The sequence below is a fragment of the Neoarius graeffei genome, chromosome 17 (assembly GCF_027579695.1).
Source record: "Neoarius graeffei isolate fNeoGra1 chromosome 17, fNeoGra1.pri, whole genome shotgun sequence".
Lineage (NCBI taxonomy): Eukaryota > Metazoa > Chordata > Actinopteri > Siluriformes > Ariidae > Neoarius > Neoarius graeffei.
In genome coordinates this window covers 29,735,522-29,762,555 of record NC_083585.1, presented here as the reverse complement: position 1 = coordinate 29,762,555, position 27,034 = coordinate 29,735,522, and the positions used below count along the sequence as shown (strand labels likewise).

General features: G+C 41.5%; 2 protein-coding genes across 8 annotated transcripts in view; both read left to right on the top strand.

Annotated features, from left to right (window-relative positions):
- cluha (clustered mitochondria (cluA/CLU1) homolog a) overlaps positions 1–20,541 on the top strand; it is a 54,355-nt gene extending 33,814 nt beyond the window's left edge. For all 5 annotated transcript variants that reach the window (XM_060943975.1, XM_060943974.1, XM_060943978.1 and 2 more), the window contains exons 15-27: positions 3,704–3,856; positions 3,942–4,004; positions 4,106–4,350; positions 4,663–4,747; positions 4,852–5,005; positions 8,332–8,471; positions 8,549–8,629; positions 8,730–8,855; positions 9,579–9,700; positions 9,796–9,889; positions 14,056–14,190; positions 14,292–14,365; positions 17,487–20,541. In XM_060943975.1, the coding sequence (XP_060799958.1) occupies positions 3,704–3,856; positions 3,942–4,004; positions 4,106–4,350; positions 4,663–4,747; positions 4,852–5,005; positions 8,332–8,471; positions 8,549–8,629; positions 8,730–8,855; positions 9,579–9,700; positions 9,796–9,889; positions 14,056–14,190; positions 14,292–14,365; positions 17,487–17,616 (1,602 nt within the window). In that variant the 3' untranslated portion in view covers positions 17,617–20,541. The remainder of the gene's footprint in view (positions 1–3,703; positions 3,857–3,941; positions 4,005–4,105; positions 4,351–4,662; positions 4,748–4,851; positions 5,006–8,331; positions 8,472–8,548; positions 8,630–8,729; positions 8,856–9,578; positions 9,701–9,795; positions 9,890–14,055; positions 14,191–14,291; positions 14,366–17,486) is intronic.
- A 2,190-nt stretch (positions 20,542–22,731) lies between these two features.
- Positions 22,732–27,034, top strand: part of pafah1b1a (platelet-activating factor acetylhydrolase 1b, regulatory subunit 1a) — a 51,436-nt gene continuing 47,133 nt past the window's right edge. For 2 of the 3 annotated variants that reach the window (XM_060943971.1, XM_060943972.1), the window contains exon 1: positions 22,982–23,143. The gene's annotated coding sequence lies outside the window, so the exon portion shown is untranslated. Of the gene's footprint in view, positions 22,785–22,981; positions 23,144–27,034 lie in introns of those variants that run through there. The other variant, XM_060943973.1, reaches the window with a different exon arrangement.

The window sequence follows — 27,034 nt, the reverse complement described above, 5'->3', positions numbered from 1 at the left end:
AGAACTATATAGAAAAGTGATACTGCACAGATCTATAAACTGGCATACACATTTTCATATTCTGGAATGAGAATGCCTGAAGAATGCTAGTTTTCTATCTATGGGAAACTGAAAATGGTAATTTGGCCCAAACTGGTAATTATTTATGAAGAGGTCCTTAAGTGAGGTTGATTATTCTACTCCTAAAGTGCTGGTAATAATGTTAGGTACTTTTGCTATTCATAAATATATTGTTTCAATCATGATCCATACATGTTTGGAGTTTTATTTAAAAACCTGTCCAACAGGACTTTAACAGTTTACTGAAGTCATGTTAGCTATGGCATACACCACCAGATGGAGTGACAGTCTAGGGACAGCAGAGTCAGCCTGTCTGTCTGGACATTCTTTGTGTGGTTGAGGCCTCCGACATAAAATCTGGAGGATGTCAGTATCAACTGTCACAGCATGACTTTAAGCATGTTCAAGATCTGTTTTCTAAGATGTAACATTATACACCTTTTAATACTAGATATTAAGAGTCAGGACAGATGAAAATGGCATTAAGGAGTTTTCTAAAAGTGGTAAAAATGACTCTTTGTCTTTTGTATACATGCATATTATATAGTGTACATGTGTATCTGTATGTAGTAAAGAAATGAGATGCTACTCAAACATTTTCTAGAGGTATTTTGATTCAACAATCTAAACTGTTTTATGGCAGATTATAAAACTCTGTAGTACCTCTGTCCAGGATAGTTCCATTTCAGGCCTATAAGCTGATAAATATGAGAAAAATGGAATAATCATAAAAAAAGTTTGTGTACATAAAAATTGATTTAAATATGAAGCCGTAGGTGTTTGTTAAAATAATTTGGTCAGTTGATACATCTTATAGGAGACAATATCAAGAAAAAATTAGAAGATCCTGAACCCCTAGCCACATGGTCAAACTGGGGGGCAAAAATGGGCTATTTTTGGGCCCTCGGAGAGATGGGCTTATGTTAAAACTTTTGTAATTCATCACCTAACAGTGTTATCCTGGAAAAAATGTACCTATGAACAGATAATGACCATATAATTACTGTGTTACGAGGAGAAAAGTCTGAGTTGATCCATTTTTCCAGAATGGCTCCTATAGTTACACCCTATTTTAGCTCATTTTGGCCGAAAAGCCATTTTTGGCTTCCTACAGAGTGATAAATAAGCATCTCAGAGGCTAACTGATGGCATAATTGAAAATATGGATGCCATTTAGTAAATATCTGCAATATTGGCTTCCAGGTTAAATCCATTTTAAAATTATAAGCTCCTGAAGTTGGAAGAAAGCATGTTTTGCAAATTTAGCTTTTAGGGGGTCAAATTTCAAAGGCCTGTTTTTCAGAAACTATGAGGAATTGAAAGCTAATAATTTGCAAGGGTTGTAGAAACCTGTAGATCTACATTTTAGGAATTTTTCCAGCAAAATCTGAGGGGGTGACCTGGGGACCCCTAGGTGAATTGGCACGGAATGACCCATTTTGAGGCTTTGAAGCTAAGTTTTAGTGCTGTTTCTAGAACACATCATCAAGAAAACATGGAAGAAATAGCAATAATGGAAGAGCCGGTTTCTAAGCTACCTAAAACTCATCTCATCTCATTATCTCTAGCCGCTTTATCCTTCTACAGGGTCGCAGGCAAGCTGGAGCCTATCCCAGCTGACTACGGGCGAAAGGCGGGGTACACCCTGGACAAGTCGCCAGGTCATCACAGGGCTGACACATAGACACAGACAACCATTCACACCTACGGTCAATTTAGAGTCACCAGTTAACCTAACCTGCATGTCTTTGGACTGTGGGGGAAACCGGAGCACCCGGAGGAAACCCACGCGGACACGGGGAGAACATGCAAACTCCACACAGAAAGGCCCTCGCCGGCCCCGGGGCTCGAACCCAGGACCTTCTTGCTGTGAGGCGACAGCGCTAACCACTACACCACCGTGCCGCCCTACCTAAAACTAGCAATGGTAATTATTTTTTGTTACATAATGCACTCAGGCTGCCAGTCAGTATGTGACACACACGAAAAATCCTAGCTACGCCCCTGATTTACATGAGAAATTTGGTATTCATTTTTTTTTTTTTTTTTTAATTTCCAGACAATACGAACTAATGTAAACAATTGGCTTCAACTCGCATAAATATGAATTGGAAATGTTTAGTTCACTTTAGCTTCTGCAAACGCACAACTCTGATAAACGAGGCTCAATGTCCCCAACATTGAAACCTGAAAGCTTTAGGCTACATCCACACGACAACGGCAACGAGATTTATTATTATTTTTTTTAAATATCGCGTCCACATGGGCAACGGATCAGTAAAATATCAGGTTCATATGGCAACGCAACGCTTGCTGAAAATGATGCAATACACATGCCACACCTCTACGTGCGCTGTAAGACGGTCCCATCGGAGACACCAGAACAATAGAAGTAGTAGACGCATGCGCATAAACCCCTTCTTCTGTAGCATCAGCCACAAAGTTTTGATTATTAATCAGTAGCGCAAAACGAAAGACGCGGAAAGAGGAATGAATGGGGGTAGATGGAAGCCGGTACGCCAACATTCTGATATCCTCCAGAATTCTTTAATGGTCCGGAATAAATTGAATGCTACACGTTGATGGATTACTTTGTTCTTCTACGCCCTTTTTGAGGAATGTATTGTTGGACTTAAACCAACATCTGAAGAGGTGAGATCGCTCCTTTTTTTTTTTTTTTTTTTTCCCCTATTTTTGCTGGCGGGATTGTTTTTGGAAAGCGCACGGGCGGTGCGCGGTTTGGTTATACTCAGTACTTCCGCAGTGTTTGGACTAAAGACTCTGCCCTAAGGGCTATTCTCTCTCTCTCTCTCTCTCTCTCTCTCTCTCTCTCACTTTGCACCATTACACAATAAATATTCACAGTGAAAATATTTTGTAAGCGCGTTTCATGAACCAAGTTATAGGATTTGTTGACAACTCGCATCAAGTTCGTTACACTTCTACCTGGCGTGAAGCACTGACAGTCATGTGGTTGTGACGTCATCGTAAACAAATCCGTTCTACTCATCCAGACGACTTCGCAACGGGGCCGTTGCCAGATTTTTCCACTCTGGGACCCGTTCTCAAAAGATTTCGTAATGCTGGTGCCGTGTGGATGCCAGGCCGAAACGATAAACAATTTTATCAGATTCACCTGAATCCGTTGCCGTGTGGACAGGGCCTTAGAAACTCTAACAGACCTTTACTTTTTAACAGTACTGTTTTGGGATTTTGCTGAGTTTACCTTCAACTGTCCGATTTTTTTCAAAGTAATGAACTGTGTAGCAGGAAAATCACTGCGTTTTCTAAACGCACTCCTGAAAATTACTCATTAACTAGGGGAATTAAATTTGATATTTTTGACATGTTAATCATTAATGTACATGAAAGAAAAAGGCTTAAAAGTTATAACTTGTTTTAGTGAAAATAAGTACTAAAATGCACTAGAATGCAGGGTTTTACGTTGTTATTAAAAATTTTGGGGGGGACGTTGCCCCATCTTAGTTTGACTGACTTTCAAAAGTTCAGGGTTTTTTTTTTTTTTTTCTTTGCTCCACTTTCATCTCTAGTGGCCTTGACTAGGATAAGGTGGTTACTGGTGATGAGGGAAGAAATTGCGTATGTGTTTTTCAACTTGGTGACCACTGTGTCTCTTCTGCAGATAAAAGACTGTTTAGACCATACTGCCCTGCCAATGGATGGCACCACATTGACCGAGGCCCTCCATCAGCGTGGCATCAACGTGCGCTATCTTGGCAACGTGTTGGAGTTTGTGGACAAGATGCCTGCAAAATCACAGCTTGATCATTTCTATGTAAGGCTTTTAATTCTCATATCATCTCTCTTGCTTCTTGGGATTATGCCAGTGCTGTACTTCATCCATGTTTTCCTTGTTACAGAGAATAGGAATCACTGAACTGATCACAAGATGCACCAAACATATCTTTAAAACCTACCTCCAGGTGAGCTCTCGTTTTTGTGAACTATAAGCTTTTTTTTTTTTAAATGCATCTTGTGGGGTTTTAATGTACATTTTTCCTATTTGTTTGCATGCAAATTGTAGGGCGTTGAGCTTTCAGCCCTGTCTGCTGCAGTGAGCCACTTCCTGAACTGCTTCCTGAGCTCTTTCCCAGACGCCGTGGCCCACCTGCCTGCAGACGAGCTGGTCTCGCGCAAGAAAAATAAGAAGAGACGGAACAGGGTGCCTGGAGGAGGAGATAACACGGCCTGGGCCAGCCTGACCCCCAGCGAACTGTGGAAGAACATCAGCACCGAGGCTCGCACTTATTACCACTTTGCTCTACAGAGGTGAGGAAATTTTACATTCGACTATTTCTATATTATTGAATTTTAGTGGTAATGAAGAGAATATTTTATGTACCTTTACAGTTGAATTTACTTTTGATTCAGAGGGCCAAGATGCAATTCCTTACACACCTTGAGTTTCTGTAGCATATATTAGTGTGCCAATTTGCTGATAGGAAGAGGAGGGGGAAAAAAATGACACGTGATCCAGATTGCAGCTAGATATCATACAACCAAAGTAGAATTAAAGGGAAAAAAATCGAGCGCAAGTGAAAACAAAGTCTGCAACGTGGTGCTCTGTGCTTGTTTTGGCAGTGAGGGTGTGGACCAGGCGGTAGAGAAATACGGCCTGCAGAAAATCACCCTCCTGAGGGAAATCTCCATCAAAGCTGGCATCCAGGTAATGATTTTGTCAATGGGCCCATTTCAGCAAATGTTTTATGCATGGCAGATAGACACTCCGGTCTGCAATGAGGCATTGCTTTATGCTGTCGGTCTGTGCAGATCCTGATAAAGGAGTACAACTTCGACAGCCGTCACAAGCCGGCTTTCACGGAGGAAGACATTCTGAACATCTTCCCAGTCGTAAAGCACGTCAACCCTAAAGCCTCCGATGCCTTTCATTTCTTCCAGAGCGGGCAAGCGAAAGTCCAGCAAGGTAATGGAACTGATCTTCAGAACAATAACAAAACCGTAATTTGATTTTTAAATGCAGGAGATTAAAGAGGTACTGCACACTTGAATGTGTTTTTGAGCTGTAAACTGAATGTGACTGGAGTGTGATGAAACATCAATGCTGGTGTTAATATTGACAAAATGACCATTTAACCCTCTGGGGTCGAGAACTTCGCTGGTGAAGCTCTGCAGGTTTAGAATGAGTAGGTCATGTATTTGGATAAATATCTTGGAATTTTTAATCATTCAAGTGTGATAAACATATTGACAAACTTTTACACTTTTCTGTGTGCCCACTGCCAAATATTTTATATATATATGAGTGATTCCACGCTTATGGGTACTGAAATGGGGACATGAACTTATTCACCTAAAACCATTTCTTTTTTTACCATCAGGTCACAAAACATGTAATCTTTAATGAATGATATGTTAAAAGATAACTTTAATTTTCTGAGATGTAATAAAAGCATATTTATATGCCAAAGTCAAGCCTATGAGTTCCAAAATGATGTCTGTTACATTACTTCTGTTACGATTGTCCATCTCGCGTCTGTTACAAATTAATTACAATCTAGCTATATACCATGTTAATCTTATTGAAAGAATGTGTATGTTTATTCTACTACACTTGTTTATTAATTATATTTGCTAAAACATCACCTTCCTATGTTTCAAAAAGTAATTCTACATTGTTAATATTGAGAATATATATGTCCACAACACTTCTGTTACGTTCTGACTTTGGCATATAAATATGTTTTTATTACATCTCAGAAAATTAAAGTTATCTTTTAACATATCATTCATTAAAGATTACATGTTTTGGGACCTGATGGTAAAAAAAAGAAATGGTTTTAGGTGAATTTTTAAAAATAAGTTCATGTCCCCATTTCAGTACCTATAAGCGTGGAATCACTATATATATAAATTTTTTTTTTTTTTTAATTACCTAAATTAGATGAAAAATAAAACTTGTCACCTCGGAGTCACTTGCACGTTCATAAAAGACTATTCACATGGAAATGACATGATAATCACTTTCACTCTTTGGTTGTCGATTGGTTTCTCTTTTGCTGTTGGAACGCCCATCGTAAACAGGATAAAATTTGTCAGCCTTAGTTTAGGCAGCCTGTTTAGAGGTAAACCTTGTTGTGAGATGGCACACAGATTTTATGTGCTTTGGATGATTCAGGACAGCGATTCAATTCAATCTTGATAACTGCGACACTGTTGATGAGCAGCCCCCTATTTATTTATTTATTTATTTATTTTTTACTTTGACTCAATTCAGCCGAAGATCAACTTAAGTGTAAATATTTCTTATGAGCATATCAGCGTGCGCTATAGTGCATACACAGGAAAAATGACTGAGCAATTTTTCCAGAGTTAAAAGTATTTTTCCTTAAAAATGGTTAACTGCTCTGTTTTGAGAGTAAAACTCAGTGGGAGCAAAATTAGAGTAACTGTGTAACAGAGTTGGTTGTGGCTCTGAACTGAGTAAAAAGGTACAAGAGTTAATTTTAAGACCCACTGAATAGTCAAATACCAGATAAATGAAGCTGTTGTAAAAAGCAGTTTTAGAATATGTGAAAAAACATGACCTTACCCATTGTGACGAACCGTTTTGATCACTTGACCTGATGGGATTAAGAGTTAATCTGACAGGATTAAAAGTTAGCAGTGGGAGCGGTTTTCACTCTTCTCATTGAATGGAATGGAATTTTTTACTCTTCTCATTGAATACCCCTCCTACTGCCAACCCTTTATCCCAAAACAATAGGACATACTTTTTTTTTTTGATGGCCAGTTAATTGTCCAAATCAATGGAGGAGATTTAAGTTTTTGTGCTCAATACATTCCTAAGACTGAACAAATCCCCTCAAGTGATCAAATGGTTCGTCACAATGGGTAAGGTCGTGTGTGTGTGTGTGTTCCCCCCCCACACACACACACACGCATTCCGTCACTGTTCTAAAACTGCTTTTTACAGCAGCTTCATTTATCTGGTATTTTTATGCCTCCGCCACCGTAAGGTGCAGGAGGCATTATGTTTTCAGGTTGTGCGTGCGTGTGTCCGTCCATCCTGAAACCTTGTGAATGCGATATCTCAAAGGCTAATGAAAGGAATTTCACCAAACTTTCACCATTTGTGCATCTGGGGACAAAGATGAACTGATTAGATTTTGAGATCAAAAGGCCTAAGGTCAAGGTCACTGTGAGGTCAAATGTCTGTCCGAAAACCTTGTGAACACAATATCTCCAAGGTGAATGAAAGGAATTTCACCAAACTTTCACCATTTGTGCATTTGGGGACAAAGATAAACTGATTTAGATTTTGAGATCAAAAGGTCTAAGGTCAAAGTCACTGTGAGGTCAAATGTCTGTCTGAAAACCTTGCGAACACAGTATCTCCAAGGCTGATACAAGTAATTTCACCAGGTCACGATTACTATGAGGTCAAATGTCCATCTCCAAATCACAACTTAATAAGGCGTGTAGTGTACCAGGCGGAGGCATCCCCATCGACACCGTTGGTGTCGAGTTCTATCTAGTTTAAAAATTACAATTATGACACACATACTACAGAGAGATTATTGTAGCTGAACTTGTGCTGAATACAAAAGTCATATGACTTTTGTAAAATACTGCTTAGATTTGGTGAACTTGCCAACAAAATCAGAGTATGCCAAAATCATTGGAGTGCCAGAAAATACCCTCAGGCCCCAGAGGGTTAAAAAAAATAAAATAAAATTTGGGATTTTATGGGTTGAAAATGTCTCAAAATGCCTTCTCTTGGTTAAAATGATCCTGAACCTTCCAAGGCTGATAATGATGTAGAGTTGACGTTTGGTACTTGCGTCATGAAATATTTATTTAAAAAAATAAAAGAACATCCTCTAGTTGGTGGGATTTTGTAAAACTGTGCTCATTTTCTGTTATATGCTGATCAAAATGACTCCTTCACAGGAGTTTACATCCCCACCCCTTTTCTTTCACAACCCCTTGTATGCTTTTTTTTTTTTTCCAAAATTATGCACTGGCTGGAGTGAGACTCGGAGCTGAAGTTACGGTTGAACAAAATCTATTAACGACAGAATATTGGGCTGGAATATTCTGCAGTTTTGCTTCTAAAGGACTCTACTTGTTTTGGCTCTTTCTTCACGTTCCGCAATTAAATTTAATTCAGTTTTACTTGTACTGAGTCTTTAACAATAGCAGTTTTACAGAAAGCTCCAGTGCAAATGCCGTGCATCTTGTTTGCATGATATGTCACTGACTTAAGTGGTTGCACACCCGTGTCTTTAGGTTTCCTTAAGGAAGGATGCGAGCTAATCAACGAAGCCTTGAACCTCTTCAACAATGTGTATGGAGCCATGCATGTGGAGATTTGTGCCTGTCTGCGCCTTCTGGCTCGCCTCAATTACATCATAGGAGACCACCCTGAGGTCCGTACACGTGTTTTCTCGCTCTGTTCCATGCATTGCTTTAAACTACTTCTCATATTGAATGTCTTCCTTTCCAGGCCCTCAGTAATCAGCAGAAAGCTGTTCTGATGAGTGAGAGAGTGCTGGGTATTGAGCATCCGAACACCATTCAAGAATATGTGAGTGTCTGGGGGGGGGAACTACTCGCACTTGTAATAAAGTCATCACCCTGTAATCATTGATGCATTAAGATTCGAGTAACCTTTACCTTTCTTCCAGATACACTTGGCTCTGTACTGCTTTGCTAATGGCCAGCTGTCCACGGCACTGAAGCTGCTGTACCGCGCTCGCTATCTCATGCTGTTAGTGTGTGGAGAGGACCATCCGGAGATGGCTCTGCTAGATGTGAGGTTATAAGGGATTATTATGTGGATATTACCGTGATAAATGTTTGCCTAGCATTGATACTTTTGTATACAAAAAGTACAGCTTTAATAATTTTCTATACAAGTCACTTGTAAATGTTTCAGCACATTATTCTAAATTTTAAGAGACAAATTGTCACAACGTGGGCGGCACGGTGGTGTAGTGGTTAGCGCTGTCGCCTCACAGCAAGAAGGTCCGGGTTCGAGCCCCGTGGCCGGCGAGGGCCTTTCTGTGCGGAGTTTGCATGTTCTCCCCGTGTCCGTGTGGGTTTCCTCCGGGTGCTCCGGTTTCCCCCACAGTCCAAAGACATGCAGGTTAGGTTAACTGGTGACTCTAAATTGACCGTAGGTGTGAATGTGAGTGTGAATGGTTGTCTGTGTCTATGTGTCAGCCCTGTGATGACCTGGCGACTTGTCCAGGGTGTACCCCGCCTTTCGCCCGTAGTCAGCTGGGATAGGCTCCAGCTTGCCTGCGACCCTGTAGAAGGATAAAGCGGCTAGAGATAATGAGATAATGAAATTGTCACAACGTGGATGTAGTGTTTTCACCCGTTTTTGGGGTGGGATTTTGGGTCCGTGGTCCAGATTTTTTTCATGTTCTCCATGTTTTTGTTTCTTTCTGGTCTCACAGGACTTTATACACTGGACATTGGAAATATAATATTGAACTAAAGCCCCTGTTTGCGTTCTCTCTCTTTTACAGAGCAATATCGGTCTGGTGCTCCATGGAGTGATGGAGTATGACCTCTCGCTGCGCTTCCTAGAAAATGCCTTGGCCATCAACTCCAAATACCATGGACCCCGATCCCTTAAAGTTGCCTTCAGGTATGTGAATTGTTCGATTTCAGAGTTAAATACGACTAAACTGGAAAGTGGTTTTGGTCCTCCCTGATCTTCTCTCTGCATGCGTTTCTGTGCAGTCACCACCTTGTGGCCCGGGTGTATGAAAGCAAGGCTGAATTCCGTTCAGCTCTGCAGCACGAGAAAGAGGGATACACCATTTACAAGAACCAGGTACACTCTTGTGTGCATGCACACATCCAAGGTTCGGTGTGTTATTGGTTTCTACATTTTTTTTTTTTTTTTTTAAAGATTTTTTTTGGGCTTTTTTCACCTTTATTTTGGATAGGACAGTGTAGAGACAGGAAACGAGCGGGAGAGAGAGATGGGGAGGGATCGGGAAACGACCCCGGGCCGGAACCGAACCCGGGTCCCTGGATCCACGGCACGGCGCCCCATCCACCTGAGCCATGACGCCCCCATTGGTTTCTACATTTGAGTAGAACTTTGGGTTACTCATCTAATCTACATTAGGCTCGACAGCACACCGCTGCGCTGATGCTGTTCTCCCATACAAACGTATGGGAGGTTCATGTTTTCATTTGGCCTTTAAAGACATTTTAATTTACATAAAACTAGTGTTGATTCAAGAATAAATAACATTTACGGAATATATTCATTTTGTGCAGCATGTTTAATTAGCTTTGACTTTAAGCATTTTTTAACATTGTGTAATGCAATACAGCAAATTCACGGGCGCCGCCATCTTGTGGGTTTTTTTTTTTTTTAGTGATCTTAGTCACCGGTCCGTGTGTTTTTGTTGTTGCTTTCTGCTTGCTCACTGTTGGTTCAGTCAGCTTGAAACACATGATTCCTACCTAGTGGTCGAATCTCTCATCTCATTATCTCTAGCCGCTTTATCCTTCTACAGGGTCGCAGGCAAGCTGGAGCCTATCCCAGCTGACTACGGGCGAAAGGCGGGGTACACCCTGGACAAGTCACCAGGTCATCACAGGGCTGACACATAGACACAGACAACCATTCACACTCACATTCACACCTACGCTCAATTTAGAGTCACCAGTTAACCTAACCTGCATGTCTTTGGACTGTGGGGGAAACCGGAGCACCCGGAGGAAACCCACGCAGACACGGGGAGAACATGCAAACTCCGCGCAGAAAGGCCCTCGCCGGCCCTGGGGCTCGAACCCAGGACCTTCTTGCTGTGAGGCGACAGCGCTAACCACTACACTACCGTGCCGCCCCGAATCTCTCATGTTGACTTGATTTTTTTTTTTTTAAATAAAATCGGCTGAACACTTTGCCGTCTTGTGCCCGTGAAAGATCGGCTCACTGAGGGGAAATTTTGTATCCTTCCTAAAAATCAGTGATTTTCCTAATATTTGTTTTCATGGAGGAAAAAATGAGGTGTATAAATATCAGTAATTCTGTTTTGAAGAGAATTAACAAAAGTTTGACCCTCTTATACACAGCGCATTCGATGCACCACTGTCATTAGTCGTGCTTGGTGTCCATGGTGTAAAGTGAACATGCCCGGTAAATTCTGGCTTTTATGTTTAAACACAAAGGATGGACCAATTTCAGTGATGTATTACTTTTAAGCCTTCTACGTGCATTGTGATCTACAAGAAGAAGCCTTTATGTGTAATTCTTACCCAGATACTCAAAATACTAAATCTTTTTATTTTCATTTTTGTGGTGTATTAATTTCTGATTGAGGTTTTTTTTTTCCTCATGAATGGAAAATTTAAAGTGCATGTCGCAGGTAAATTCAGGCGCAAGATCAATGTAATTCTCCTGTTTTATATTAAACTTTGGTCAAATATCTGTCACGTTCTGCATTCTCTGTGATATATAGGAGGAAATAATTATTTGATCCCTTGCTGATTTTGTAAGTTTGCCCACTGGCAAAGATATTCATATCTTTGCCATATCAATAGAATATCAAAAAGAAAATCCAGAAAAATCACATTTTATAAAATGTATAAATTGATTTGCATTTCGTTGAGTGAAATAAGTATTTGATCCCCTACCAACCATTAAGAGTTCTGGCTCCCGCAAACCAGTTAGACACTCCTAATCAACTCGTTACCTGCATTAAAGACAGCTGTCTTAAATTGACACCTGTATAAAAGACACCTGTCCACAGAATCAATCAATCAGACTCCAACCTCTCCAACATGGGCAAGACCAAAGAGCTGTCTAAGGATGTCAGGGACAAGATTGTAGAGCTGCACAAGGCTGGACTGGGCTACAAAACCATAAGCAAGAAGCTGGGTGAGGAGGAGACAACTGTTGGTGCAATAGTTCGAAAATGGAAGAAATACAAAATGACCATCAATCAACCTCGGTCTGAGGCCCCACGCAAGATCTCACCTCGTGGGGTATCAAGGATCACGAGAAAGGTGAGAGATCAGCCTCGAACTACACGGGAGGAGCTTGTGAATGATCTTAAGGCAGCTGGGACCACAGTCACCAAGAAAACCATTGGGAACACATTACGCCATAATGGATTAAAATCCTGCAGTGCCCGCAAGGTCCCCCTGCTCAAGAAGGCACATGTGCAGGCCTGTCTGAAGTTTGCCAATGAACACCTGAATGATTCTGAGAGTGATTGGGAGAAGGTGCTGTGGTCAAATGAGACCAAAATCGAGCTCTTTGGCAATAACTCAACTCGCTGTGTTTGGAGGAAGAAAAATGCTGACTATGACCCGAAGAACACCATCCCCACTGTCAAGCATGGAGGTGGAAACATTATGCTTTTTGGGGGTGTTTCTCTGCTAAGGGCACAGGACTACTTCACCGCATCAATGGAAGAATGGATGCGGCCATGTACCGTAAAATCCTGAGTGACAACCTCCTTCCCTCTGCCAGGACACTGAAAATGGGTCGTGGATGGGTCTTCCAGCACGACAATGACTCAAAACATACAGCCAAGGCAACAAAGGAGTGGCTCAAGAAGAAGCACATTAAGGTCATGGAGTGGCCTAGCCAGTCTCCGGACCTTAATCCCATAGAAAACCTATGGAGGGAGCTGAAGCTCCGAGTTGTGAAGTGACAGCCTCAAAACCTTAATGATCTAGAGATGATCTGCAAAGAGGAGTGGACCAAAATTCCTCCTGACATGTGCGCAAACCTTGTCATCAACTACAAGAAACGTCTGACCGCTGTGCTTGCCAACAAGGGTTTTGCCACCAAATACTGTCTTGTTTGCTAGAGGGTTCAAATACTTATTTCACTCAAAGAAATGCAAATCATTTTATATCTTTTATATGAAGTTATTTTCTGGATTTTCTTTTTGATGTTTTGTCTCTCATGGTTAAAATAAACCTACCATTAAAATTATAGAATGTTAATTTCTTTGTCAGTGGACAAACTTACAAAATCGGCAAGGGATCAAATAATTATTTCCTCCACTGTGTGTGTGTAAAATATATATATAATCACACTTTTTTTTTTTTTTTAATAAACCTTGCGCAATACCAGAAAAATTCAGTTGAAATCAAGCCATTTGAGGCGAATTGGTCCACCTCTGAAAAAACTTGGCATTTGGATTTCCCGGGAAACATAGATTTTTGTGACGTTGCGTGCGGGACGCCTCCCTCTGAATCCTACGTCAGCGCTGGTTTGTTTATGAGAAAACGACCTGGTGGTTTTCTGCAAATTTCTTCAACGTTATCACGTAATTATTAAAATAGTTAACAGATGTATCGTAGGAGGGTGTAGCAACACCAATCTTGATGGGATTAGTACTCCTCGTTTCCCAAAAGACCGGACAATGAGGGAGAAATGGGAGCGCTTGGTCTACACAGGCTGTGCACTGAAACCACGCAAAGCTCTCGCAGCCTGCCGGCGCTTCCGCAGGTGACGTCACAAATCTGGCTCCAGACTCCCTTGGGATTTTTCCAGACGCATTTTTTTTTTGCTATAGACAGATTGCCTTGTGCAAAATTACCCTTCTGGATGAGTGTGTAAAGGGGCATACTTTCATATATTAAAAAAAAAAAAAAACGAAATTGGTCCAGAATATGCACTTTAAAACAGTGGAAAATGGTTGCTGGTTTGTGACTGTGGCAACGGACAGAAATGGAAATTTTATAAAACACTGGATTTTCAAAGTCCCCCCCCCCCCCCCCCCCCCCCCTTTTTTTTTTAAAAAAGACATCAAGTTTAAACAGGTTTTCAATTCAGCCCTTCTCACACATTTATTTATTTAAATTTGATGCATTACACAACACTGAGAACTACTTTAAAAAGTGGCCTGTCATTGTTATTTACATACTTTTCTAAATATTACACAGCATGACCAAGGGCACTAAAGAGTGAACCTAGTTAGCATGTTGGGTGAACTATGATAAATATCGGATTTATCTTGACAGGTTGGTGAAGCTCATGAAAAGACCAAGGAGAGTTCAGAGTACCTGAAGTACCTCACCCAACAGGCTGTGGCCCTACAGAGAACCATGAATGAGATCTACAAGAATGGCTCCAATGCTAGCATCATGCCTCTCAAAGTAGGTTCATCACTTCCTCAGTATTCATACGTTGTTCTAAAGTTTCTGGTACTTGGCTGTGAGTTGAACAACTTCTTTGATTCTGTTTGTTTTTTGTGCAGTTCACGGCTCCAAACATGGCCAGTGTCCTGGAGCAGCTCAATATTATTAATGGAATCATCTTTATTCCTCTCAGGTAGGTTAGACGACACTAGACACTTTCACTCACTTTACCTTTGAAATGTATTTTAACCAGGCATGAACCGGTTGGGTGGTGCAGTGGTTAGCACTGTCACCTCACAGCAAGAAGGTTCTGGGTTCAAGCCCAGTGGCTGACCGAGGGCCTTTCTGTGTGGAGTTTGCGTGTGTCCCTGTTAGCCACGCTAGCTGGCTGATCTAAATTGTCCATTGATCAAGCTTAGAGAGGGATAAACTCCGCTAAGTTTAAATGCCCTAAACACACCAATGATGGACTGTTAAAATGTCCTCAGTAGTGCCCTTGCTGGCTATGGGGAAAAGGTGATGATGAAGAATCTGTACTTGGTTCTATCTTGTACTACAATGTTTGGCATACAGACAGTTCCACAAATATTTGAAAGACAGAACTACTGTTGCACCTTCCTGAAATTAGGAATATACGAATAAATGCAAGATCATGAAAAGTTCTCTTGGAGTTTCGCAACTGGAGTTTTGAGGCAGATTTTTGAGGTTTTATTTTTTTTAAGTTAAATATGTAAATATCTTTACCCTGATTGGCGAACATCTTTTAACTGCTATTCACACACAGTCCATTAACCAATAAGCGCAAATCTATTTACATATTTAAATCTAAAGGTGCACCCCCAAAATCAGCCTGTCTTATCCTGTAGAGTTTTTATTCCAAAAACTAAATCAGCTTGAAAATGAACCAGAGTATGGGTTTTTTATTTTTTTATTTTATTTTTTATAATACATGGGGCCAAATTACTCAATTCTGATTGGTTAATTAAGGAGGGCTTTTTTTTTTTTTTTTCCTTAACAAGGGGCCATATTTCTGAAATGCTATTGGCTAGTTCGTTGCTTGGTTACAGTTACAAAAATTTGCAAATTTTGTCAACAAAATGGCTGACTCTGCTGACTCAGCAATGCCGCGTTTTGCTATATTTGACAAAGAAATGATAAACCAATTGAAAGCTGCAAGCGAAAATGAAAATACCCCCCAAAAACTATGAATTTTTGGCTTTCCGTGTTTAAGAAATGGGCCGCAGAAAGACAAATAAACGACTCTCTAGTGGCATGTGAATGCTGTGAGTTAGACAAGGTGCTATCGCAGTTTTATGCAGAAGTGAGGAAAGAAAATGGGGAAAACTACGAACCAGACTCTCTTAAAGTAATGCAGGCAGCATTGGATCGGCATCTGAGACGAGAGAAATATCCGGGATCAATCCTGAAAGATGTTAAAATCCTGTCCAAAATCCTCGTGTCGTGTCGTGATGAAGGACGCTTTAGAAACTGATTCAAACATGCAAGCTGGTCTTGTGCCCTGATTGGTTCAGAAAACGTGAATGTTCTAAAATACACTTTTAGTGCAACTTAAGACACATCATCAGTGTTGTAACCTGGGTTCATCAGGTGTTTCGGGTCTCACAACAGACACCCTCGCCCAGGGGACCCAGCCGGGGTGATCAAGTCCCGGCTTGTGTCTTAAGAGCATGTGTCCACGGATCGTCCCGCTTGATCCATAGCCATCTGGATGCCTTTTCTGCAGCATCACTGATAAATGTTGTTGTCAACTTGAATGGCTTCTGAAGTATGAATTTGGCCCTATATATTATAAACAAGTAATCGTATGGTTCCTCAAAAAGTTAAGGATCAATTTCACTCGTGATTTTCAAAACTTCAAAATCACTTGTGAAATTAATCCTTAATTTTACTCGGCCCCATATGATTACCTATACTAATGAAACTTGCAAACTTTAAAAAAGCATCTTGCGGAAATAATAGTTAATAATTAAAATGCATGGCATGGGAGGTTTAAACTAAGGGTGAACATTTTCAAAATGTTTACCAGTTAACATGTCACATGCAATAAATACACCTCCATTTCAGTCTACACTGATTCTGCTTAAGAAGAAGAACAAACCTTTGTCACATGCACACTTCAAGCACAGTGAAATTCATCCTCTGCATTTAACCCATCTGAAGCAGTGAACACACGCGTGCGCACACACTCAGAGCAGTGGGCAGCCACACCAGAGCGCCCGGGGAGCAGTCAGGGGTTCGGTACCTTGCTCAAGGGCACCTCAGCCCAAGGCCGCCCCACATCAACCTAACTGCATGTCTTTGGACTGTGGGGGAAACCGGAGCACTCGGAGGAAACCCACGCAGACACAGGGAGAATATGCAAACTCCACACAGAAAGGCCCTTGCCGGTTCGAACCCGGAACCTTCTTGCTGTGAAGCGACCGTGCTAACCACTACACCACCATGCCGCCCTTTCGCGATGATCTCCGCGAGCCGCTCACGTCCTCTCACCGCCATACATAACACTGCGACCCGACATTGCGTGCGTCCCCTTTAAAATCACTGCACTGACAACAGAGGGACCTCAAACAACCTTGGTCCGTTCAACAAACACTCAAATCGGTGTCCGGTGCCGCCGTGTATTTTATTGCCGCGAGCTTCCTTTATGCACAAACAATGGCTTTTCTTAAATGTTAAGAACGTGTCTATTATAGTGCCGCATCGATGCAGAGCGCAAACTCCCAACCTTCCTGACTCCAAGCTCGAGTTCATGTGTCCTGCTGCGCTTCTTTTACACACTGCCTTTATGGATTGTATGCGTCACTTGGGCTTAGAAGTGGAAAAGCGAGAGGCATTCACATCCCACTCTGTGTAGTTTGTAGCAGTATAGCAAAGGGTTTAGACAGAAGTGATACTCGTGGATGACCATAAAGACATGGGTGCGGTTTGTTCCCACTCCCACTGTCAAGGTGTCATAATTACAGCTGGCCAGACTTCAGCTACCGCCATTACTTGACCCCATTGTGAATTTGGGCATTTGTTTTCTTGATAAAAATGACGTGTGCTTCCATATGGTGTCGGGTTTATTTAGGTGTGTTTTTTTTTTTCTTCTTTTTCCCCATTTTCAAAACTTGCAGGCAGTTGCAATTAACCAAAAGGTGCTGTACATCATCTACTAGACATGACAAAGCATGAAATGTCCTGAATTTGGGATTTGGTGGAAAAAAAAAAAGCATTAATTGTATCTTGCCTGATTATTGCCTGACCTAGCTTTAATTCACCAGTAACTGTAACAAATGCATGATGCCTTGCAGCCAAAAGGACTTGGAGACCCTGAAGGCAGAAGTTCAGCGCCGGCAGCAACTACAAGACTCTGGGAAGAGTGAGGAACATCAGGAGAACGGTCAGCTAGCACTGGACGACAAACTTCCCGTCGATGATTAATCCCACACATGCATACCCTATAGCAGGGAAGGCCATGACGCAACAGTCATCTGCTTGAACCTGTAGAACTGAGAACTAAAGCTGTGTAATTTAAATGAGTATATTTGAGCTTAAAGCGGAGGGAACAGAGAGAAATGGACAGCAAATGGTACAGTGAAAAGCAGTCATGAAAAGTACGGAGCAAGTGTTTAATGTGGGCAGGCAGAGGGCCAGACTGAGGCTGTCTTGTGGTTACGGTTTCCCTACCAGTTTATCTGAAGCTGGTGACCAAGAATGACCATGAAGTTGTATGCTAGCGCCTTATCTATCCATCCATCCATCCGTCCATTTTCACGTTTCGCAATCCATCCATCCATCCATCCTTCCTTCCGAATCCTCATGACCTCGTCTCCTTTTCCTCTTTAGGGGTTTAGGAGTCCAGGCCCTAAACTCAGTGTGAGCTTCATAGACGTGAAGCTCAACACCACCACTTTCACCCACTACTCTCTGCAAACTCAGGTGATTTCTACGCTGCCCTAGATGAGGGTGGAAACAAAATTCAGAAAGATGCACAAGAAACCAGATGAAGGCTTCAGAATGTACACACTATGAGCTTTCAAAGACCACTTACATATAATGGTCCTGTTATGTCCCGTACCATTAACGTACCAAGTGGTGGCTGCTGTGTCTTCACGACTTTTACAGATGTGTTCTCATCGAAAGCTGTTCAGATTGATTACAGATGTTCTGTAAAAAATTAGCCTGATCTTTTCTTTTTGTAAAGGTGGGGGTGGGGGGGAGAGATTAAAGCCATTTTATATTCATCAAACCATTTAATTTAAGTTTTGTCTGTTTTCTAGAGATATATTCAAAAGATGTGTATATGTCTGTGAGGTGTGACAAACTTGATCGAAATGCAGGTTCGAAAGGTTCAACTTAAATTTGATCATTTGAATCTTTGTCTTTTCGTGTGTGTGTGTGTGTGTGTTATACTAGTGCAGAGATCTTGAGAGAATGCTTCGACAGCAGCAGCTGCTGTCACAAAATCATTCTAATCATATTTTTCTACATATACGTATAAACATGGGATGACTAGTGAAAACTTGAATAATGGAGGAACATGCAGTATTTGGCACTTTAGCATGTTGAACAATACCGTTTAATGTAGTGTATCTGACAGATTGGACTTGTTTGACACTGAAACAAGTTTTTCTTCCACTCTTCATTCATTTCCAGCACTACAGAATCCTTTTCTGTATTCCGTCTTTCCCTTTACCGGTATTTAGCGCACTTTTCCAAAACTAGCACCAGAAATGGATTGAGAGAGGCTGCTTTTGTGTAATGTACAAAATAATAATAAGAGGACTAATGCCGTGCTTGCCTGTATAAATGCTGTGCGGCTCTCCGTTCCAAATGCCAAACTTGTTGCTGTGTTAAATGTACAAGTTTAAAGCAATTGAAATGCTGGAACTGACCCTCTATATGCTGCTGTAGTCTGCAATTAGAGGGAAGACAGATTGCTACACTGATTGTATGTGTGTGTGTGTGTGTGTGTGTGGTGTGTTTTTTTTTTTTTTTTTTTTTTCCTTTCCCCTTTATGCAAAAATGGGCTTCTTCAAAGAACAGGGAAGGAGTATTTCACTGTTTTTACTCCTTATGAACAAAAACTGAGCAAATCGCCCTGCAAGTGTGACATTTGGGCCTGTTTTTGCTTTGTGATGTTACCAGACTGGTACGTGTTCTATCGTTGTATGCCTTCCAGAGCGTTAAAAGTCTCGATTAGACGTACTGTGTTGTTTTTTTGCTGTTGCTTTAACCTTTGTTTGCCTACCAGTGCTTACGAAGGAGCCAGGTTGTACGCATGCTGGGCTAGTCTCAGGCTGCAGTACTCTTAGTATCCACCAAGGTGTGTTCTAGTCTAACAAAGGCTCTTTGGTACTCGACTTAAAATTGACATTAAACGCAGTTAATATTGGAACGTAAAGCATCACTAATTTAAACTCTCTGTGAATGCAATTCTCATCAATTAGAAGTTCATTAGGCTTGATGATTAAATTTTAATCTGAGTTTCGTAGTTCTAAATGGCTGGAATATTTAACACAATTGTTGTATATCCCTCCATAACAGCGGAAATGTTTATAAACATGTTTGATCGTTGTTGGATGTATGCAGAATATTATTGGTGTTTATCAGTTCAATTTTTATTTTTTTTTCCTTTTGCATTTCATTGATAATTAGTGCAATAGAAAATAATTTGTCATCTATATATTTAGTTTTTTTTTTTAATTTAGACAAAGATGCGATGCAGTTTACAAAGACATTTAGTTTTCAATTGGAACTGTTTTGTCTTTTTAAGGTTTGCTTTTCGAGATATTCAGAGTGTTTTCACAGAAGTGAATGTGTGAAACTTTGCATATTAAAAAAAAAAAACTCCTAATTTAAAAAAAAAACAAAAATCATCTGCAGATTTTTAATCTGGTGAACACTTAATTGCACCACACACCTCTCATTTTGAGAATATTCTACAAACACATCAACATAATACAATCGCCTTCACAATCGAAGCGTTCTCAATCCCACCAGTCCTGATGTAGCTTTCAGATATTTGCTTGTATGAATATGATCTGATATTAACTCCAAGTTCAACTATAAATCTGAAAAAAATCAGCCGTCATTGAAAAAGCCACCAGTGCTGCTTTAAGACACTGTCTGTTAAGTTCACATCACTGTCACCTGCTGTCTAACTCGCACTCATAACTCAACCTCTCTGTTGTTCTCGTTTTGGATCCCTAAACCTTCAGAATTTGTTCAGACCATTGTGTGTCTTCTGTTCTTGTTATTTTTGATGTGAAATCTGTCTGTTGTGCTCCATAAATAATAATCGAATTATTTTTGATCTGAGTATGCTTTTGTATTAAATTAAATAAAGGAACTAGCAAATATGGATGGAGTGGTTTCAGTGAGGTTTAATAGTCTGCATATGTTCAGCTTTTAAACTTGTACGGTTCTACTCAAGTTCTTGCATACTGCAGATATCACAGGCAGAGGTTCACTAATCTACTAAGCATGTACCAATGTAGGCCTGTTTATATTTTATATGGTCTTTGCACGCTCTGGACAAATTCTCGGTTATTCAAAAGCACCAAATATTTTTTTGCATGTGTAGTTTCCTTGAAAATGCTGCCTCATGCTCCTATGTCAAGATCATTTGCTTTATGCAATAGTGTGTGTATATTGTATAAATACAGTTTCCTTACTTGCCTCATCTTTAGCCAAAATATGAAGGGTTTAACAGTATTATATTTAGAGCATCAGATTTTAATTAATCTGATTTTGTCCTTGGCAGCACGGTGGTGTAGTGGTTAGCACTGTCGCTTCAAAGCAAGAAGGTTCTGGGTTTGAGCCCAGTAACCAACAGGGGCCTTTCTGCCGGGTGCTCCGGTTTCCCCCACAGGCCAAAGACATGCAGGTTAGGCTAATTGGTGGCTCTAAATTGACCGTAGGTGTGAATGTGAGCGTGAGTGGTTGTGTCTCTGTGTCATTCCTGTGATAATCTGGTGACTTGTCCAGGGTGTACCCCACCTCTCACCCATAGTCAGCTGGGATAGGCTCCACCTTTCCCCTAACCCTGCACAGGATAAGCGGTTACAGATAATGGATGGATGATTTCTTCCTGCTCCTGTTAGGGGTCACTACGGCGGCTCATCATGATCCGCATAGTTGATTTGATTTGGGATAGATTTTTACACCGGATGCTCTTCCTGACACAACCCTTCCTAATTTATCCAGGCTTGGGACTGGCACCAAGCATACACTGGCTTGTGCAAACCCATTGGCTGGGTATTTGGACCAAATCTGCATGTCTTTTGAGCTGTGGGAGGAAACCAGAGAACCTGGAGGAAACTTGTGCAGGTACGGAGCGAACATGCAAACTCCACACAGAAAGGTACCCGTCGGCCATGAGGTTCAAACCCGGAACCTTCTTGCTGTGAGGTGAAAGTGTTAACCACGGCACGGTGGTGTAGTGGTTAGCACTGTCTCCTTGCAGCAAGAAGGTTCCGGGTTCGAACCCAGCGGCCGGCGAGGGCTTTCTGTGTAGAGCTTGCATGTTCTCTCCGGGTACTCTGGTTTCCCCCACGGTCCAAAGACATGCGGTTAGGGCGCTCTAGTGTGGCTGCCCACTGCTCTGAGTGTGCGTGTGTGTTCACTGCTTCAGATGGGTTAAATGCAGAGGATGAATTTCACTGTGCTTGAAGTGTGCATGTGACAAATAAATAAAGGTTTCTTCTTCAACCATTGATTTGCTCCTATAGCATATATCAAGCTAGTTACTGAGTTTTGATTTGAACTCAACATACATAACCCAAACTTTTGAACGGTACTGTTTTTTCGAAATGTCCTTATTTTTGAAAGAAAAGCACTGTTCTTTTCAATGAAGATGACTTTAAACTAATCAGAAATCCACTCTATACATTGCTAATGTGGTAAATGACTATTCCAGCTGCAAATGTGTGGTTTTTGGTGCAATATCTCCATAGGTGTATAGAGGCCCATTTCCAGCAACTCTCACTCCAGTGTTCTAATGGTACAATGTGTTTGCTCATTGCCTCAGAAGGCTAATGGATGATTAGAAAACCCTTGTACAATCATGTTAGCACAGCTGAAAACAGTTGAGCTCTTTAGAGAAGCTATAAAACTGACCTTCCTTTGAGCAGATTGAGTTGCTGGAGCATCACATTTGTGGGGTCGATTAAATGCTCAAAATGGCTAGAAAAATGGCTTGACTATATATATTTTCTATTCATTTTACAACTTATGGTGGGAAATAAAAGCGTGACTTTTCATGGAAAGCACAAAATTGTCTGGGTGACCCCAAACTTTTGAACGGTAGTGTAAAAGGTAATAATGTTAACTAAGGCAGTGTAAAAATGCACAGTACCAGATGAATCACATGCGTGACTTTTATTTTATGTCCCATTTATTCGCCCAAACTCTTCTTCCCTTATTCAGTGTCTCATGTAACTAATCATGACCACAACCCATACTTTCTCTTATTTATCCGGGACAGTTTATTTCCTGTCACTAATTGTACAGTTACATGAAATCTGGCAGGTGACGTCATTAGCAGGTGCCCCATAGGACCAGGTTGTTCATGCTGCTGCTGCTGCTGTGACCGAGCTCACTTTGAGGTCATTAACAATTCCTATAGATTAGTTTAGTCTTTTTGTGCAATTTTAAACTTATTATAGTAACACGAGGCGAATCGGATTATTACTGGTTCCAGTTAAAGCAACCTAAATGGTTAAAATGAGACTGGGAGAAAGTGAAGGGCGTGCGCTCAGTGTGGCTGGAAGTCAGTTCATCTTGTGCGCATGCGCAGTAGCGAATGCTGTAGAGAAAACAACGGTTGTAAGTGCTAGGAGCTAACCACAGAGAGAAGCGGCTCGGAGGGGCAGCGGCGGCTTTTACATCCTCTGCTTTACTAACATTTAATTGCGGCCCGTTTGCTTGGCTCTAGCGGATACGAATTTGATCTTGACACTGTAGGGTAAGTGTCTTTATAATTCTATGTATGGTCGGAAGGAAGGAAGGAAGGAAGGAGGGGGGAATGCACCTCCTTTTTGCAGTATCTCAAAATGGCGGACGGGCCGTTAGAGAAATAGTTCAGAGTCGTCTTGTTTTGGCTTTCTGCGTTTCATGGCGCTGTTAAAATGAGCAGGGGACGCTGTGAAATGAGGTGTACTTCCGTCGAGTGTGCGTGTGTGCGTAACCGGGCCGTTTGTGTGCTTTGTTGCCGTGTTGTTTCTGTGAGGTAGCTAGCAGGTTAGCCGCCGGTTGAATCAACACGTCATTTGGTCAACGCCAGGCTGCGCGAGCATTCTAGCGCGCGAGGCGGCTAGCAACAGTTGGCTAACGTCGCTAATGATGGAGGTGATGTTGATGTTTACCCGGAGGTGGACAAGCTAGTTAGGCGTCTGGGAATAAAATGTCAACCGGCAGATTTGAGACAGCGCCTGTAATATATATATATATATATATATATATATATATATATATATAAAACCAGAACATTCTAGGTAACGTTTTTAGCCGGTTTGTTAGGAGTTGCTAGATGATGATGATGATGATGATGAAACATTAGCGGTTGAGCTAGCTCTAGCTGTTTTGCTCACAGCTGCATGGTTGTCATCTGGTTGACAAACGCTTCCATAGTCAAATCTTAACTATCATATTTGCGCTAAAATGATTTGAAGTGTCATCACTGCTAGGTTAGATGAGCTCAGCTAACGACTGACTGTCTTGTTTTAGTTTAATGCTTACACATACACCTTGTTCAGGCTTCAAACGAGCCTTTTTGATGATGTGAATTTAAAACCATGTGTAAACACACATTTAATTGTATAAAACGTCATGTCTTTTGTTGACCCATCAGAAGTGCTGACAGATTGGCTCCGCGGGAACAGATCACCAGGTGGCTGGCCTTTTGAGTTCAGTTCTATTGAACTGAACATTATTAGGCCATGATGGATGGCTGAAATATACTGTACATCCAAGGCAGGGTGGAGCTCCAGTGAACAAAGCCTAAAATATGAACAGTTCAGAGATGGCATTCAGGCAAATTATCAAGAAGAACTAGTTAGCAGCCCTGTGATGACCTGGCGACTTGTCCAGGGTGTACCCCGCCTTTCGCCCGTAGTCAGCTGGGATAGGCTTCAGCTTGCCTGTGACCCTGTAGGACAGGATAAAGCAGCTAGAGATAATGAGATGAGATGAGAACTAGTTGGCATGTTGGAGCATTTTCTAAACCAGGCATGATGCGTCACTGTAGGCTGTCTCAGAAATAAAGGTGCTATCCTTGTAGGGTGGTAGTATAAAGGGGGTATCTTTTGTACGTTCGTGCCAGGATCAGGCTGCACGATGTTGACAATTTTTTGTCGCGGTCTGCTGTCAGGCCGGAATATAAATGTTTAAAGGAGATATGCGGAACCCATCCATCCGTTATCTGTAGCCGCTTATCCTGTCCTACAGGGTCACAGGCAAGCTGGAGCCTATCCCAGCTGACTAACGGGCGAGAGGCGGGGTACACCCTGGACAAGTCGCCAGATCATCGCAAGGCTGACACGGACAACCATTCACACCTACGGTCAATTTAGAGCCACCAATTAGCCTAACCTGCATGCCTTTGGACTGTGGGGGGGAAACTCATGCGGACATGGGGAGAACATGCAAACTCCACACAGAAAGGCCCTCGCCGGCTGCTAGGCTCGAACTTGGTACGTTCTTGCTGTGAGGCGACAGTGCTAACCACTACGCCACCGTGCCGCCCGATATGCAGAATCCAGATTAGATTAGATAAAACTTTATTGATCCCTTTGGGAGGGTTCCCTCAGGGAAATTAAAATTCCAGCAGCATCATTACCGATAAACAGAGAAAAGAAATGGAGAAAAACTTCTAGATAAATTAAAATAAATTAAGCATTTGCATATACAAATCTAAAAGAATAAGATGTGGGGTTAGGGTGTGTGTGTGTGGGGGGGGGGGGGAGCAGGAAAGATTATTGCACATAATTGAACCTTTTATTTTTAAATAAATTTCTGAGTGGATAGTATCTCCACCCTTGACTCTTGTTTGCTGCATAAATGGGAATAAAAAAAATATATATTTTTGAGAGTTAAAATCAAATCGACCGCAACGTTGACATTCAAGCTTCCCCGCTGAGCCAGCCAGCCCTGAGTGCATGATGTCACAGCGGTAACCGGTTTTAAGGCCTCGGCCTTTGACAGCTATAGACCAAAGTCATAAAAATTTATGGTGAAAGTAAGAAATCCCGTTACCGACTTGCTCAACTAAGCCTGATTTGACTTCGATGATTGTGGGTTGACTCTCATTAAAACAGGATTGGTGTTATAACTTATGCAACAGACATGCATGCATTTTCACTGATAAAACGTAAAAGGCTAATTAAATCATCAGATGAACTGAGACAATCACATTCTGAAGCAAATTAAATAATCTTATACTGGTAACTTAAACACATAATACAAGTTACATGCATTAATCTAAATGCAGGTAAACAACGTGTTCTTGTTGTTTTATATCCAAATGAGAGTCGGAGCTTACCCGTCTGTGTTCTCACTTCTTGAAGGCCGATCTTGTGGCCGATTGCTTTGAAACAATCTGACTTTCAGTTGTTCGTTCAATTCTCGGTTCATTCACTTCTTCCACGTAAGAGCGAGATGGCAGCGATATCCAGTGAAAAAATCAGATGGCTGCCCCACTCATTCTCCATTTTCTCCATACTGAGTACTCCGCCATTACTGCTCGGCTCAGACAATTACTAAAACCCGGGACGGAACGTCACTGGTTTTAGCAACAACCACGGGGAGGTCACTGCCTGAGAGATATGTCCTGTTCCATCCCGGGTTTTACCAACAACCCTCAGCTCATGCTGTGGGAGAACTGGTGCAACTGAACTTGCTTTCCTTTTAAAAAATAAATAAATAAAATGCTTTCCTTTTCTTGTAGTTGTATTTAATTGTTGATACTGCACCCTCTTTCAATACGGGCTTATAGCCAACTCTCCTCAACAGATCAGAGGTTTCGTATAAGTCTTCAGTAAAATGTGCAGAGCAGAGGAGAGACCACTTCAATGTGCCAGTGAACTTCTCGTAAAACGCCTCCGAATCTTTGCAGTTTGAACATTCTTGGGCCATGAATGCAACGTAAATCCACCTTCTGTCGTGTTGCTGGCACATCTGCGTGGCATGGCGATAAATTAGCTCAAAATGGAGGATCAGTGTTGCAGTCAGGTCTGTTTTAGTATATCGGAAATGGTGACGAGACCGATAGCCTTCCTGCTGTGACGTTACGGACGTCAACGTCATTCACTCAGACCACTACCTATATGAATCACCTTTAATTGTAAAAATTACTAGACTAGATTTATTGTTAACGCTTAAAACTATTCCTGTGCCATTCTTGAGGTCTCAAGGCATTTATAAACGAAAGTGAGGCCATGGCTCTGCGTATACTATGTTTTAAGGACAACCAGGCCTTGTGTGATGTAATTGAAGAAATGCAATGTAGCGTCTACTCCATTTGAAAAGTTGAGCATGTCGGGCTTTTTTGTATTTTCTTGCCTAGTTCAGCAACTTCTACAAAGTGTTCCTTGATCGCCATGATTGCCAATTTATTAACCCACATCCCAAACAACACACAAGGATATGAAGGATGATTGGTCAGGGTCAGACTTGTAGTGAGGCCATTATTAAAAAATGTTCTGTTTCCGGTCCATCGGCCAGGTGAGTGCCGTTTGTGTGGTTGAAATTTTTTTTTTAACGCCGGTTTTTCGACATTTTTTTTCCGGGTTCATAAATCTAAAATCGAACTTGACATTTCCGCATTCCCAGGGCTTTCCACTAAGGCTCATACTAGCCA